The following is a 16,995-nucleotide window of genomic DNA, read 5'->3' as shown; positions in this document are numbered from 1 at the left end:
CATGTATTTGTCAGTGATTGATTAGCACTTGAAAACAAAAAATGATGTGTCACAAGATACTTTGTGGCCTTGTGTTTACAAGAATTGATTGAAAGCAGCTTTAAACCACTGACTTGCCTGTTAGCACCATGGAGAGAGCTGCAAACATCCTGTCTGACAGACAAGACAACATACCTTGGCAGCATTCGGAGAAAACTTTGACCCTGTGATGATGTCTTTGCTCCTAAAATGCAGACTTCATAGGATGAATCGGAATGTAGGAACAAAGTTGTTGTAGCAACCTAACTTGACTGTTGCACCTGATTCTTTAAATGAATCAGCCTCTTTGCAGCTGTGCTCTCATAACTTTCTGCCTGATTCATATTGTGCAGGGGCAGACAACTTTTTTGTGGAATACACAAGAGTGTTACAGCCTTAAGAAATGCACTGATTGTTCTTCTGAAGTGATCCAAGAACTACTAATTATGTGTAACAGCTGATGTCTTACACACATCCATGAGACAGTTGCTGTGCATCAATTACTTCTCATCCTGCAGCTGTTTATCCTGTGGAGCTGTGCAGCAAAAACAAACTAACAGCCTTTTGCAAAGAGCATGAAGCTCTGCCTGGACAAACTATAAACTAAAATAATTGGATCTGACAGAACACGCCCACACAGCCTGAAGCATGCTGGTAAATTTCATCCATCCATCCGTCCATTTTCTGACACTTATCTGGGGCTGAGTCATATTGGCAGCAGGCTAAGCAAGGTAGTCCAGGTGTCTCTGTCCCCAGCAATGTATTCCAGGGTTGAAATGAAGAAACAATTTGATTCAAGTGATTCAGCTGATACCAGTGCTGTAGGTGGTATATGTGCATCACTATGTATTTTTGAACCGACACTACAGCAGCAGATTATATTAGTACCATCCTCTCTGGCTGCTAAGATGCTAATCAGAGAAACGAGCTGCTTAATAGGAGGAGACATTTGGTGATTGTCTTGTTTGCTTACATTAAATCTGCGCCCCTGTTGTCCTTGAACTCTGTCGCAAGATGTTATACTGCAGTGTAGTGATGCACGTTTTCAGGCAGAGACTATAACCTCGCCACAGACTCATGTAAATCAAATGTTACGACCAGCCTCATACATTCTGTCATCCCTCTGTCATGTACTACTCCCACTGCCTCCTGCTGGCACAGGAGCCATGTTTTATTAAGAAAATTACAATAACCCGTGCCGTGTAGCAATAAGGCTATGTTCATGCTGCCAAAAGTATGTGGACAGTGTGCTTTGCATCATCTCGCCCTCTCCTCCAAACTGCGTCCAGGTAACATCACCTGTGCTCCAAACGAGTTCACATGCGCCAGTGGCCGATGCATCTCCCGGAACTTTGTGTGCAATGGCGAGGATGACTGTGGCGATGGCTCTGATGAGGTGGAGTGCGCTCCGTCCTCCTGTGGTCCCAGTGAGTTCCTGTGTGGGAACACCTCATGCATCCCAGCCAGCTGGGTATGCGATGATGATGTCGACTGCCAGGTAAGAGAGAAGCGCAATAACACAATTTTTTAAAAAACTGCGCGCGCACACACACACACAGACTAATACACTGTCACACTGTATGAAATATACACACTCTAAAAAGCAGGATTAAAACTTGTAGACAAAACTAAAGGATAATTACATTGTTCCACCATCTAAGAGCAGCAGAAGCAGGAATTTGGCAAGGTTTGACTGGATGATTGAGAGTAAGTCCTGATTACACTTAAATGGCAAGAGGATGTGGATGTTGGTTATGAGTGTTGACTGATTTAGTGTATTACCTGGGTCTTCAACCAGGGATCCGTGACCCCCAGGTGGTCCTCAGAGTTGCTGCAGGCGGTTTGGTAATGTTTTCAACGTTTTTGACGTGGATTCACATGGATCCAACATATCATTAGAAAACATACATTTTATGAAAAAACAGAACATTTCATTTACACAATTACCCATGATTCCTTGTGCAATTATGTGAGCCAACTAATCTAACTGTACCTATGCATAATGACAAACTAGTATGCTAACTACAGGTTATTGAAAGATATTGGCCAGTTATCTGTATTATGTATAACATTCTTATGAGCCACAGTGGATTGTTTTGAAACGTATCAAGCAAGAGATTCAATTTCCTTGGAGGTGTTTGAGTTGGGGGGTACGTCATGTTAGTGTAGGCCTCGTTTAATATCCAACAGAATGTTGTAAGGGCGTCTTTGCTGGGTCTCTCTATCAGCTAATGGGTCCTTGGCCGGAAAAATGTTGAAGGCCCCTGGTATACTGTATATTAAATGTGGAACACTGCAATCCAAAGTATTGCTGCTCTCTTTTAAAAAAAAAAAAAAAAAAAAAAAAAAAAAAAAAACTTGTTGGGATGTTCTCATCAGGAAACCTGGCCCGTGATCAGTGCAGACTGGCAGCATTCTTATTAGTCCACCTTTCCATGTGCATGTCTTGAAATTGCCCAAACAGGGAATTACTGAAATAAAATCTTTCAGTCCACATTAGGGCCTTGGAGAGCACATTTAAACCAGATCCAGTCCTAGCTATGTGGTGCCCTTAATATGATGAAATTACCCAGCATAATTTTGTCTGTCTTGTCTATGTGATTTGTAAATTTGTAACATTGCTAGTGCTTTTATGAAGTAGATGCAAATAACCCACCAAAACCAGCTGAACCCAAGAAAAAAGGGCTATGGATAGTTTTGCCGAAAGTTCGGTTTAAGGTCAGGGCTTAAGTTTTTGTCGCAACTTATGCATTACACATATTCCTTCTACTGCAATGATTTACAATGTCAAAGCTATAGATTATGACATAAAATACCAAATGATAAAACTGAGGTTAAAGTCTTTATAAACATGTTCTGTAGGACTAAGGAAGTTTCATGATCCCTTTGTGGTTGGATTTCCCACTCGGCAGCACACACAACCCCACAAGCACATTCCCTCTCATTTCTAAGTAGATGTCGCCTCACTATAATAAACTGCAGAGTGTGATCTCCGCAGGGCACACACGCACACAGGCACACACTGGTTCTGCAAGTTCAATTTTCACAACACCCTGTGGTTATTGACCTGCCTCGTACACATACACACAATCTCACGTACACACACGCACACACACATACACTGACTTTGACACTCCTAACACGTTTTTCACACACGACAGCACAAGTTCCACTGAGTCGGCGATTTGCTGCGTACCTGTTAATTGGCTGTGTGGTTATCGCTGTGACGGCCTCACAGGAAAATGGAAAAAAACTGATGCAAACACTCACACCCACAAATATTTAAAGTGCTCCGTTTAATGGGAAGGTCATTGTTATTCCCTCTCTCACACCCAGCTAGTCCTGCCTCAGTGTTAACAGTTATGGAGCTTCACACACACATTCTCACACTACATTAATCTGCTCCCACATGAGTCAGTGACTTTCTGAAATGATGAAAGTGTGAGAAACACTTCCTGCTGCTCCTCTTGATCCCATTCTGTCTGATTGCCCAGTTTAAATTCTAATTAAAGTGTTAATCATCTGTGAGATCTGAGTCCTTAAAGCTCTCTGCCATATCATTTCTGCCCAGTCGTCCCCCAGATCACATGTCAATCAAACAACACGGGTGGGTGATGGTGCGTCTTTGTTTGGATCCTCTGTTGATGGCTGATATCTGTGTAAAGCCTTTGTAACACAATATCAGATATTTCAATAGTTTAAAAGTCCTTTGTCTTGAAGGAAATTTAGATAGTTGTCATCTTGGATGTTTCTTATACTTTAGTCTATTGTGACTGTTGGTCATAAGATTGAACTCAACACCTTTCTTGTAAACATTTTGGAAACATACTTCAGGAAAATTAAATCATCTCCAGCACTTGGAAACGACCAAAAACAAACAAAAAGCAGTTGCCTGGAAAGTTGTTGGTGCTTTACCAAAATACACATTGCAACACAACACTGTAGATCCACTTCCTTGTCAACTTGTTGGCAGACTTACCTGTTGTATCCTTGCACCCATGCTGGTTTGTTAGCTTGTCTGTATGCTAAAGAAGTGATGGCAAATGCTAGGAGGTGGTATGCGTCTGCAACTTAACAGGGTTTCTACCAGTTAAGTGTGTCAGTTAAGCGGCCTGCCAGGGCTAAACTGACTACATGCCGGGCCTTAGTATCAGACATTTCAGGAAAATTTGCACTTGCGCAAATGCTGCAACAATCTACAGCGCTCACACACTAGAGTTGTAATTTATCCTCAAAAAGGCGGTTGCAAGCTTATTCTTGTTTAATGACTCGATAATTAGCATTTACCATTGCAAGATAAACATGAGGTGTGTTGTGTTTATCACACATAGTAGAGCAGGGGACTCAAGCAGTAGGAGATGAGAATGGCTGACCAACGCATACTGCAGAACTTAAACAACTTAAACCAATATTAAAGTGGCAAACATAAGTCAGTGCTTAGTCTTTCATGTCAAAAACACTGCTCCAGAGCAGCAGAGAGGCTGCTCTTCACTGTTGGAGACATGGGTTTAAAACCCATCAGAGCCCTCTTGAGAAATAAAAATAAGGGGAGGCAAACAGGCAAGAGAGTACTAACTTTGCTCTCAAATTAACATTTTATGGTTTAAAAAAAGGTTGCAGACAATTTATCTCATCTGTCAGTGATGTTTCTTATTGTTTTTAATTGGACTAAGGGCCCAGTTTGGCAAAGTGTACTGGAGCAAAAGACTGAAAATAGTGACCCTTTTTTATTCATTCAATCCAGGATCAGTTTTGAATTGTCGTGATAGTTTCAAATCGTGAGATAAGTAAAATTTTAAAGTTTTTTTTTTTTTTTTTTTAAACTACAGCTACAGTCAGCACACTCAGCTGGAATACACACAACTCATGGGTATAAAGGAGCCCCCATGAAAAAAGAGACTCTGCTGCAAGCCTGCGATATGCCACCACGCCTGACAACTTTTCTGGGAGAAACCCTGAATTCATTTCAAAATAAATTTCCAAAATACAAGATGCATACTGCTGTTAACTTTTCCCAGTTCACATTATGGATTTTCTTGAAATTCATGTTAAAACTTCTGTTACATTCATAACACCATGTAAAATCCTACAGCTGTACAAATAGTGAAGTTTAGAACACACATACAAAGAATCACAAAAATGCTGAAATTTAGCTCTCTTTAAAGTTCTGAGAACTTTAAAAAGTATTTGGAGTACAGCTGTAGGATTTCAACATGAATTTTTTTTTCGAGAAAATCAATGATGTGAACGGGAAAAAGATTTAAAGATTTTGGGTAAGTTTGCATGGAATGACTTGAGTAAAAACGAGAAGTGTGGATTTACAGGGGATATGTTAATCAGACCTGTATGAAAAAATGAAAAACGAAAATAATGAGCCCTACTATTACTATGTATTTGTTTTATAAATGTGACTTTAAACCAGATCAAAACATGACTCGCTTTCTGAGTTTAAAATTGTTGTTTTTCATTCTAACTGGTCTTTTTAGGTCTTAAGTTAAATTGCAGGCTCCCTGCCAGGAGATGGCTACAAGAGAGCAAGTGTTTATGCCAGCAAGGGAACAGCAAATGGAAAAGCTTTCACAAACTGAGTATTTGCTCAAACACAGTGGAACAAAACCGGCATTTTTATTTACATGATCTTTACAAGCAGCATCGTTTCTCCATTTTAAAAACAGGAAATCTTATTGTAGTTTTTCTGACGAGATGTGATTGATTCCCCTCTCTCTGACACGTGTGATCTCTGTCCCCTGCAGGACCAATCAGATGAGTCTCCAACTCGTTGTGGCCGTCACCCGACGCCACCAGCCAAGTGTTCATCCAGTGAGATGCAGTGCCGATCAGGAGAGTGTATTCACAAAAAGTGGAGGTGTGATGGAGACCCTGACTGCAAGGATGGCAGCGATGAAGCCAACTGTCGTATGTACAACCAGCTCTCAGAAATATTAAAAATCAAGTATTTTAAGATCAATACCAAATACATTTTATCTGTTAACACAGCAGACCGTTTGGAGTTTAAACCATTTTCTATAGGATTGTGTTAGCATGTGTATTATTCCATTTTGCGGTAATAAATGAGATTGCCAAGATAGATGAATGAATGAGTGAGTGAGGGATATGAGTTCAGGAGTTTTGGGATGTGATGTGGGCCTGAAATCAAAGATATGTAGAATTGACATAAATACACGCAGTTTACCTTCTGTATCATCCACATGAGCTTCCAGTATCATAATGTGTAGATAATTTGTCATAAATCGGATGAAACATGGAAAAATCCAGATTTTTGCATTGAAGGGTTTGTCAGATACTGTGTTAACTTTGGAATAATTTCAGCTGAAGAAATTCTGCAGTTAATATAAAAAAATAAAATAAAATAAACACAGCTTGAGCAGTGATCCATTATGTGTTGTAATCATTCCATAATTTGACATCAGTTACTTGACAAACTATCTTGGTCTATCTACTTGTCCAGTTATTTCTCAACTAATCCATGCGGTGATTAGGGTTATGACTTCAGTTTCTTTACATCCGACCAGCGGTCCGAAACCCAAACAGATTACATTTACATATCCAGAAGACTTGGCTTTTTTAATTGATAAATGACTTCAATTATCAAGTTGTTTAATGACCTTTCAGCATGACTAACTTGTGTGTGTGTTTGTTCATGGCAGCTGTACGCACCTGTGGACCGGATCAGTTCAAATGTGATGATGGAAACTGTATCCTGGGCAGCCGACAGTGTAATGGCCTCAGAGACTGCACGGACGGATCAGACGAAGTCAACTGTAAAAACAGTACGTGCTCTTTGTGTTTGTGTGTGTGTGCGCGCGCGTGCGTGCGTGTGTGTGTGTGTACACAACTTTACAAATGACTTTCTTCAATTATCCTGAGGGCATCATCAGATGAAGAATCATTATTTTTCTTATTTTTTTGTCTTTTGTGTATCTTCTATTTTTACACTTTACCTCAGGCTGTCCTGAGGTTTAGAAGCTGCAAGAGTGCACGTGTGTGTTGTCAGTGTAGATGCTGTGGGCATGTCAATGGTCTTAATGCATTTTTACAAAGAAAAACAAAACATTAGAATCAAGTTCAGCTTGTGTTTAGGTACCAAAGCAGAGTGTTTGAGGACTTCTTTTTTTTTTTTAAACAACAATCTAATACTGTCACAATCCACTTGATTTCCATTTTATTTTAGTGTGCGCATCTAGAAGATGAAGGTACCAAAGACAAGCAAAAGAAATCTCCAGTTATCCTGTTTCCATGTGCTTCTGCTTCAGTAGCATAAATCATGGCTTTGAAAACAGACTTTAAAGAGTAATACATTTGGCAGATTCTCACTCAGACTATGAAAAAAGACGTTTGGTATGAAGATTCAGCTACTCTTTTGAGTGACTTCAGAGGGAAACAGCTAGCCCGGCTCTGTAAAAGAAAATTGCCATTCTCCTATGAAACGATGCATTGGTAGCTTTTCATTTAATTCGATTTTCAAGAAAAGGCAAGTCAGTATTAAAGAATGTTGTGTGGTAGCATTGACTGCTCTTGACGTGTAGAATTCTTTAAAACTTTCCACAGTGACTCAGTGTAATGGGCCAGAGAAGTTCAAGTGTCGCAGCGGGGACTGTATCGAGATGAGCAAAGTGTGCAACAAGGCCCGAGACTGTCCTGACTGGAGCGACGAACCCATCAAGGAATGCAGTGAGTGAAAGAAAAACATTTGATTCTCTAGTCATCTTTCACACTCGTATGTCAATGAGGAGTTCATCCCTTTAAACTTTTCACCAATATCATTGAGCTGCGGCAGCCATTCAAGTGCAAAATTGTTTTAAATTAAAACTCTGTGGCCATGAGTTGGGTATGTACTATATTAGACATTTCCATGCTACAGTAAACGTGCTGGAACTATTTTGTGGCAAATAGCAGTCTGAAGCAGTGTGTTTGTGTGCAGCTGCCTGGAGTCTTGCAGTGACAGTGAGGTTACCAGGTCTGGTCTCATTGTGCCTGACAGGCCTATTGATAATGATTTTCTGACTACAGTTAATTAATTAGGATATTTTACTGCCGCTTACATAAATAAAGATGTAAATGAGGAAATAACTGAAGAGATGGAGAGCTGTGCGCCTTCATAGGAAAACTTTGAAATGTCATCGGCATCAGTTTCTTAAACAGAGGATTATTAGAATATTGACACACTCCTCATGAGTGGCAAAACATATGAGGATTAATCATGTCTATCGCTTGTATATTCATTTTGTGTGAATATTTGCACTATAATCTGTGCAAATATGAATGATCTTGTAGTTGAGCTGTGATCGACCCACATTTTGTTTGTCTATAGTAATCTGCAAATGTCACCTGTTTAAAAAGTCATGTATCATTCCCCAGCAGCTCTGAATGTAAGCAACATGAAACAGTTTGAATTAGAGATATTTGAACTTGAGTTCCCAGAATGCTGATGCTGTACAGTGATGCTTTACACCAAACTAAACCAAAGCGAAGAAGGAAAAAGAAGAAGCTCCAACATTTAGATTCTCTGGAAAGGTCACTCAGTCACTGTTCAGGAGACAAATTGCTTTTCAGTAAGTTCAGATGTCTTTTCCTGTGAGCAGGTAAAATGACTCTCCTCTCTGTTGCACACTGATTTAGGCTGATAATATGTGGATTTTTACATAAATCACACCGCATGCAGCTTTAATGTGTCTGCAGTTCAGTGTGAGAGAACGACTTGTGCTTCTTAATAATTCTCTTTCATGGACCAAAGAACTCTGCCAAAAGTTATTATGCTTTTCACAATCAGAATACTAAACATCTGAGTCTGAATTGTTCTACAGCTGGTATGAAATGTATATGATCAATTTAATGGATCAAAGAACCTGATCATTATTCTATTTATTGTTGAGTGTGCACAGTGGGCAATGAGCTAAATAATCCTGTTTCATGTATTAGTGCTCTGCCTGCTGTTGAATTAAGAGAATGGAACCTTTTTTCTGTTTTTATCAAATAACATGGTGAGTTGAAGTTTTTAGCGTCCAGTACAAAGAAGAACAGTGTGTCTTTTGCAACTTTATCCAATAAATGGAAGAAGCCCTCCTGTGACCTTGTGAAAGTTAATCAAGTGAAATGTCAATAAAGATAATCAGGTTGGATCCATCTTGGTTACTTGTGCCACCTTAACTCACAAATGCAACAATGTGCTTCATTCTTTGCTGTGTGGCTTTGAAATCCTATGATCAGGATTGGTTTCACCTGCCAACAGCCTTTTAACTGATTGACCAGATGCTGCATTTTTACTGATCATGAGTACAACAGAATTATTTAAAATGGTACCTACAGTTTTTGTGTCCTGCTCGCATTATAACTGTCCTCTTAGATATTATATCTACATCACAGCCCTGTTTTCTTTATGCGCTTCAGATCTAAACGAGTGTCTCCTGAACAACGGCGGCTGCTCTCACATCTGCAAAGACATGGTGATTGGCTTTGAGTGTGACTGCACACCTGGACTTCAGCTCATAGACCACAAGACCTGTGGAGGTAGGTGACCTTTACATACGCCACACTAGATTGACGGTTGACAGCTGTAAATGTTTGCACTAGCATTGATTTTGTAATTGTTTTTTTCAAAACACTGCATCATTTTTCTAGTTAGCATTGCTGTTAAAGGTAGCGATCTTAAATACATGTCAACATTACTTCATAACTTGCATCAATGGATGAAGCCATTTCTCAGACATCATATTGGGAGCTCAAAATTTTGAACCTGACCTGAAAAGGATATCTGAAAATAAGTTGCCCTACGATGATGATGCTCTACCATGTCATTTTTCCTTCACTTCTTTCCATTTGCTCAAAAAAAACATTTTTCTCCTCTGATAGTGATGCGTGATGGGTTGTAATTGAGATGTAGTTGGAAGTCTGGTCATGTCTCATTTAGTAGGAACTAAATGGGCCCATGAAAACCTCAGGAAGTTTTGAACTTAGTTTCTCATTATTGCTGTCAACAAAAACTTAGTTTGTGAGGAAGGAAAACTGGAGCCCACAATCCTCACTTGGCAACAGACAGTGAAAAATGTCTTTTGCGTCAGTCATATATCCCAGTTTACTCGGATACATATGACACATCGCTGACTCTGGTAATTGATTGAAAGACTGCATTGTTGAAACAAGGCTCATGTTCAGCTCGGTTGTGTCTTTGCTTGTATTTTTTTGCGACGTTTCCTGCTGGTTGTCAGTTTGCCTATAACCATGTGATTTAGTGAACCCATTTTAGTGCAAGTAAACATGAGTCCAGAGACATGAGTTTTGTTCACTGACATGCTTTTGTATCTCGGCAGCAACAAATCTCAATTTTAGTAGTTCTCAATGGATAAGACAGAACTGTCACACATCACAGCAGTCAAATGAATCCAAAATCAAGAACGTCCTTGGAATTTTCATGGTTTGAAAAGAAAGCATCCAGGCTGGAGAGACTGTCAGGCTAAAGATGTTTTACTATATTTGTCTTTCTTGTAAATCTCTAATGCAATAGACTGGGTCAGACCTGTATGCTGGCGTGACTTGGAGCCATTTCCCTTACAGCTTATACATGTTCTCATTGTATACTTCTGGCCTCTGAAGGGCTCACTGTGTAATGTGATTGGATGTGTTGTAATTTTTTGTCTGCGTTCAGGAGGCACTGATTCGACACAGTCTTGTTATTGAGCCAATCTTGGCCTCAAACAGCGCTATGGATATTGGGAAATGTGTATAATCCAATCTGGAATGAACCCCACTGGTTGCACAGAGGCGCTTAATCTGCTCCCGAGTGTAAAATAACCACTAAACTCCTGAAAACATTTGTATATTTACATTTAATTCTGATGAGCAGCTTGTTGCTGAAGAGCGTTCTGGCAAAACATCAACAGCAATTATAGTCAGGTTTAATTTTCATTTTGTGCATCCAAAGCTCACATCATTGTACAATCGGAATCAAGGGAATGTTTCAGAAAAGTGATTGTTTTCAAAAGAGCTAAGTATAATTTCATTCAGAAGACCTTCGGTCTAGCGTAGATATCAGTAGTTTTTGTAGCCAAGCCGTGTGCAACGTCTGATTACCCCAATTGAAGCATTCAGCAGGCTTGATTAATTAAACATGTCACATACCAGCTGTATCCCCTCTGTTTTCTCTTCCTCACCCCCCTCCTCTCCTCTCCTCTCGCTGTCTGTGTGCAGACATCAATGAGTGTCTGAACCCCGGCATCTGCAGTCAGATCTGCATCAACCTGAAGGGAGGGTACAAGTGCGAATGCCACAACGGCTACCAGATGGATCCAACCACTGGAGTCTGCAAGGCTGTTGGTGAGTCGTCATCTGGGTGAGAATACAGTAGAACCCCCTGGAAAAAACAGCAGCAGCTCTCAACCTTCAGTTGTACAGTGGGAGAAGTATGACACCAGTTTTGTTTGTTATTTCCGGTCTCTTTGTCTCAGGGTTTTGATTTTCAGTTCAAAACTAAAAATGGAATAGAATTATAGTACAAAAACACATTTTTGCAGTAAACCACAACACATCAGACCGAATGACTTAAAGAGGTGGTGATTTTTTATTTTGTGGTCATTTTGGAGGCCATAGTATAACACAATACAACGCAGCAGCTCCACAAACTGTGTGACATATTTTTTTGTTAACCCATTTATTAATGCAGGGAGAAACAAAACATTTTCCAAAAAAAAACCTGAATATTTAGACATTCACAATGGCAGCATTTATCACTGGCCTGGTGTATGAGACCACTTTAGTTTCAGTTAGGTGAACTTAGTATACCAGCACCTGAGAGTATAATGCAGCTTTCTAGTCCTGGAAAGGACTAAATCACCCAAAATGTCATGCAAACGATAGGCTGTCATAGAATAGTATTCAATGTGCAACAATCTGTCTGGCAGTGCACGGTTATAGAGATCATAAGTTAGCAAAGTCTGTTTTTGCAAAGTTTAAAGAAAGTTTAAATTGCGGTGGATCATATTTTCAGCTCACTACTTGGCTTTTTAAAAAATGCTGCTCTTCTGCCAAAATTCAGGATTCAGTGGAGGATTTCTTGAGCCACTTTTTCTTGGATATCCCACTGGTCTCATTGTGAGCAGAGTGACCCAATTTATGACTCTTTAAATAACACTCAAGTAACACACAAAAATGTGTTTTCAGCCTGTAGAAAATGTGAATAACTATTCTTTAAAGAAGGCATAGGCAAAATTGTTTTATCCTTTTTAATTATTTTCATAAAAGAATGAGGAAAATATTGAGCAATGCAGAAAAGTACAAATCATTTGTGTGGTAGAAATATCCTTTTTTTCTTCAGTCTGGAGAAACACTGCGCTCATGCACACTGAAATCAGTGTTTAACCTGAAGAGTTTAATCTTAAAAGCTTTGAAAATCTATATGTGGACATGTTAATAAGTGGTAAAAATAAACCTCAAATATTAAAGTACATTTCATTAAATCTCATCAGAAAGGCTCTGGAGTTGTCTTTCAGCTGGAGATGCAAATGTCATCCTCATCTGGTGATCACATGCTTTGAGTATTTCTGCAGTATAAAGACCTTATTGTTACTTTTTGACAAAGACCATCACTGTGTCCTTCAGCCGAATGGTGTTGGTTTTTTTTCTCAAAACGATTTATCATCAGATCCTATAAACCTTTAGTTATCTTATATATCAAGATAGTCTTCACAATCTTAATTGTCAGTAATTTTGATATTTTCCTTAGAAACACAAATTTGTGATTATTAGCAACAAAATGGTCATTAGGTTCCTCTGTTCAGACATTCTGGCTGATGTGACGGTGTAGAAAAGAAAAAGCTCACACACTTCAAGTGTTTCAAAAACATCGTCAGTCAGAGGTTCATTAGATTGTGTTCCTGTCTCCTATTTAACCAAGTCTTTTCTGTCCTTAGGTAAGGAGCCCTGCCTGATCTTCACCAACCGCCGTGACATCCGTCGTCTGGGTCTAGAGAGGAAGGAGTACACTCAGATTGTGGAGCAGCAGAGGAACACAGTGGCTCTGGATGCAGACTTTAACCAGCAGATGATCTTCTGGGCTGACCTGGGCCAAAAGGCCATTTATAGGTACTTTACAAACACCAGACACACGGAAGCATGAAAAGAGATGCAACAAAACAGATTTTCAAAGATATGTCTGATTTTACAGTTAAGCTAGATTCTTATTTTTTGACATCACAGAAACATGGTGGCTACATGAAAGTACTGAAACGTGCATAATTGTCAGTGTAGACACTTGTTTACTTTGAAAAAATGATTAGTGTTGTTTTTAAAATGGTCTGTGGTCAGCGGCTCTACAGATGGTGAGTGAAATATCTCGACAGCTGTTGGATGGTAAAGACATTCATTGTCCCCACAGCATGAATCCTAATGATTTCATTTTAGTCAGTTAGTGGCTCTAGGAATGGCAGTGTTGGTCAGCCAGTATACATTTAAACTAACAAGGCCCTGTGAGAATTACATTAATTAATGTTTTTACTTAAGTTTACTTTTATTAGATAATTTGAATCTTGAAATACTGGTGACATTGTCTATGTTTTGTTCCTCACAGCACTGTGCTGGACAAACGGGGAGAAGTCGGCGCACACAACAAAGTGATAGACAATGTCCAGACTCCTGTGGGAATCGCTGTGGACTGGATCTATAAGAACTTGTACTGGTCTGATCTCGGCACCAAAACAATTTCTGTAGCCAACTTCAATGGAACCAAGCAGAAGGTTCTGTTCAACAGAGGACTCAAAGAACCAGCCTCCATCGCTGTGGATCCGCTGTCTGGGTGGGTGCAAAGCTTGTCTTTTCATGCCAGGTGAAGGCATTTTATCTCCAGTTGAAATGTACATTTAGAGGCCTGTTTTTATAGAGACGTGTGTATGTGTTCGTAGGTTTCTATACTGGTCTGACTGGGGCGAGCCGGCCAAGATTGAGAAATCTGGTATGAATGGAGTGGACAGACAGGTTTTGGTGGCGTCGGACATCCAGTGGCCTAATGGAATCACCCTAGGTAGGAACATTTTACATTTACATTTTTCTTCACAGATGATCCATCAAATTAAAAGGGAAATCCACCCAAAAATGGACACTGTTGAAGAGCTGCTGTTGAGGTCCTCTGCTTCTGTGTTGTTTTAAGTTCTTTGGCGTATTCACATTCTTCTCAAATAAGAGTGAACATCAGCCAAATGAAATATTTCAGGTTTTGGTGACAGTCTCTCTGAATCTCCCTCCTTCTGAAGAGGGAGAACCAATATCTCACTTCTCATACATACATTTAAGTGCCCACAGATGAGGAAACATGAGCAGAATGTAATGAAGCTACAATGATTTGTGGCCAGACTCATCCAATAACTGTAAATGAATTGGCCACATTTATTCTGCATGTCTGTTGATTCTCTGTGGGGTGATTCAGAAGGCATTCTGTAAAATGGAGGTAATCAATGAAGCAGGTTTTTTACTTAGAAATGTGATTTTATGGTGAGTGGGAGCAGACAAGCGTTTTCTGGAAAATGATGTACCCAGAATTGGGGAAATGAATAATTCTCTAACATTTTGTTTGCACCCTGGACATGTTTATTACTACATGTATGTGATTTCCTCCAGTGGAGTTCAGTTCTATTATCTCCCTTCTCCCCTTTCAGCATTTTCTTTCAGTTTACACACAAACGTTAGACTGGTACTGACATTTCAACTCCACACAGTGTTTGATTTTCATCTGCCACTTAAATGTTGTTTCCTGCCTCTATTTCAACTGTCACTTTAACCTCTTTTAGTGCTTATACTTGCAGTGCTATACCCTCAACTCAATCTTCAACTCCCTGGTGCTTATTTTTAATCTACCACGCATATTTTGTTCACTGTTGTGGTTTTTAATTGCCTTCTCAACTTCTTTCAGTGCTCAGCTTCATTACTCCTGTTCAGTTCAAGTTAAAACGATAAGAAAATGTAGCCATTTCTAGTTTTATTTGCATCTTGTAGCATTTTTATCTGTCAGTGTCATGAGATGCATTTTAAAATGACGATGTTGGAATAAACAATGCAGCCTCAGCTTCATCCCCCTGGGTGATCAGTAAAACCTTATGTTATTAAAATAACTCCACTCTCTGAATACATTAAACATTGATAGCTTCTAACAGACCACATCACATCGTGTTCTCCTCGGTTCTCTTTGTCCGGTCTCTTTCTCTTCCTGTGTCTACCCTCAACACTATGAAAAAGCCATCGATTTGTTCTGGTTAATGAAATGTTGTATTGATTTTATTTTCTTTCTCCCTCTTCTTTTCTCCGTATCTTTGCCCGCTATGCCTCATCTCCTGTCTGCACTCTTTTTTTTTTATTCTTTCATCCCTCTTTTCAAACTCACTGGTTTCATTTCCTCTTTCAACACATTTTTATTCAATGCTTAACAATCATTTTGTATCACTCCTTTCTTTTCTTGCTCACTTTGTGTAATTATTCTTTTCTGCTCTGTCATTTTTCTACTCTCCTTCTCCCCATTTACTACCCTTTGTTGTGATACTTCTTCTGTTGCTTCTTCCATCTCATCATTTTCTCGACCTCTCCTCTGTTTCTTCATACACTTTGTCCTTCCCCCAGATCTGATCAAAGGCAGGTTGTACTGGGTCGACTCCAAGCTGCACATGCTTTGTAGTGTCGACCTGAATGGAGACAACAGGAAGAAAGTCCTCCAGTCCTCAGACTACCTGGCTCATCCCTTCGCTCTCACGGTTTTTGAGGTACTGCTGTCATATCTTTTCTTTCACACACACTCTTCATTCTCTCTGACAATAAAGTGGGTAGACGCATAATGATTGTTCAGTTGATCATTTGACTGATTTGGTCTTGACTGATTGGAACAAGTTGGACAGAATTATTTTCGGTCTGGGTTACTCGCAGTCGCCAGATCATACATGTGTGGTGTTCAGGGATAGTCGAATTGTTGGTTTTCTGTTCCAGTCAGTTGTGGTCATTAAAATCATATTATCAACGGCTGAAATCAGGACAGTTAACAAAACTGGTAAACAGCAGCCCTGTCCAGGACCATTGTACTATCTTGTTGGGCCTGTTTGACGGTCCTTGATCAAGGTTCAGCAAACGGTGCAGTGTAACATGAGTGGCATTCTGACATCTAGTTTATCAGTTTTTTTGTGCAGAGTTGCAGTTCAGCTCAAACTCACCTTACTCTCAAGTTTACAGTCCTTGTTGCACATGTCTCTCCATCAAAATCTAATCCAAATGTCGTGTATCTCATCTGTATCTAGGATTTTCTGCAGAGAGTGCAGCATAAAGACAAACAGCAAGTCAAACTTTTTTTGACAAATGTACATTTCTGTGACGGTGCAGTCATACCTTGCCTATCCAGGCCCGCCCCCAAGCGGGCTGCGGTGACATCTTGTGACCAATGCCAACCCTTGATGACCCCCTTCTCCCCCTCAAACAAGCGTGTTGTGAGACTAAACTCCTGTCTGTGCGGGAGACTGAGCAGCTTCTAACTGAATCTCTTTGGTTTGAAGTTTACTCTTTGTTCATGTTCACTTTCAGCTGTTTTGGGAGTCATGTGAAGTTGCTGCTGTTAAAAAAAAAAAAAAAAAAAAAAAAAAAACCCTGATTTTGCTGCTTAGTAATAAACACTTTTAAATAACTAAATAACAGGGGACTTTTATGGGATATTACTTACAGTAATTAATATAAAAATAATTTATTGGAAATTAAATGTGTTTATCACCAAATTAGTGGAGCTTTCAATGATACTCACTCTGTTGTAATGGAGATGCATATCCCTGCCACCTTGTGCTCATACTCAAATTCAAACTGAGCCAGTATGTGTATGGAATAGCCCCGATAGTCTACTTGTCATTCATTTTGTTGTCAGCAGCATCTAATCAGTTGTCTAATGTGTGCTCCTCTCTGGCTGTTGAGACCATCCATGTATGTTGGTGAAAATATGTTTCAGTAACC

At 39.6% G+C, this 16,995-nt stretch overlaps 1 protein-coding gene across 2 annotated transcripts in view; it reads left to right on the top strand.

Moving 5' to 3' along the window:
* Window positions 1–16,995, top strand: part of vldlr (very low density lipoprotein receptor) — a 62,607-nt gene that overhangs the window by 27,931 nt on the left and 17,681 nt on the right. For both annotated transcript variants that reach the window (XM_073478445.1, XM_073478446.1), the window contains exons 5-14: window positions 1,308–1,516; window positions 5,772–5,934; window positions 6,687–6,809; window positions 7,588–7,710; window positions 9,427–9,546; window positions 11,224–11,349; window positions 12,942–13,113; window positions 13,598–13,822; window positions 13,929–14,047; window positions 15,634–15,773. In XM_073478445.1, coding sequence (XP_073334546.1) covers window positions 1,308–1,516; window positions 5,772–5,934; window positions 6,687–6,809; window positions 7,588–7,710; window positions 9,427–9,546; window positions 11,224–11,349; window positions 12,942–13,113; window positions 13,598–13,822; window positions 13,929–14,047; window positions 15,634–15,773 — 1,520 coding nt within the window. The remainder of the gene's footprint in view (window positions 1–1,307; window positions 1,517–5,771; window positions 5,935–6,686; window positions 6,810–7,587; window positions 7,711–9,426; window positions 9,547–11,223; window positions 11,350–12,941; window positions 13,114–13,597; window positions 13,823–13,928; window positions 14,048–15,633; window positions 15,774–16,995) is intronic.

Source organism: Pagrus major, chromosome 12 (genome assembly GCF_040436345.1).
Source record: "Pagrus major chromosome 12, Pma_NU_1.0".
Taxonomy (NCBI): domain Eukaryota; kingdom Metazoa; phylum Chordata; class Actinopteri; order Spariformes; family Sparidae; genus Pagrus; species Pagrus major.
The sequence above is the reverse complement of the archived record's forward strand: the minus strand, read 5'-3'. Positions and strand labels throughout refer to the sequence as shown.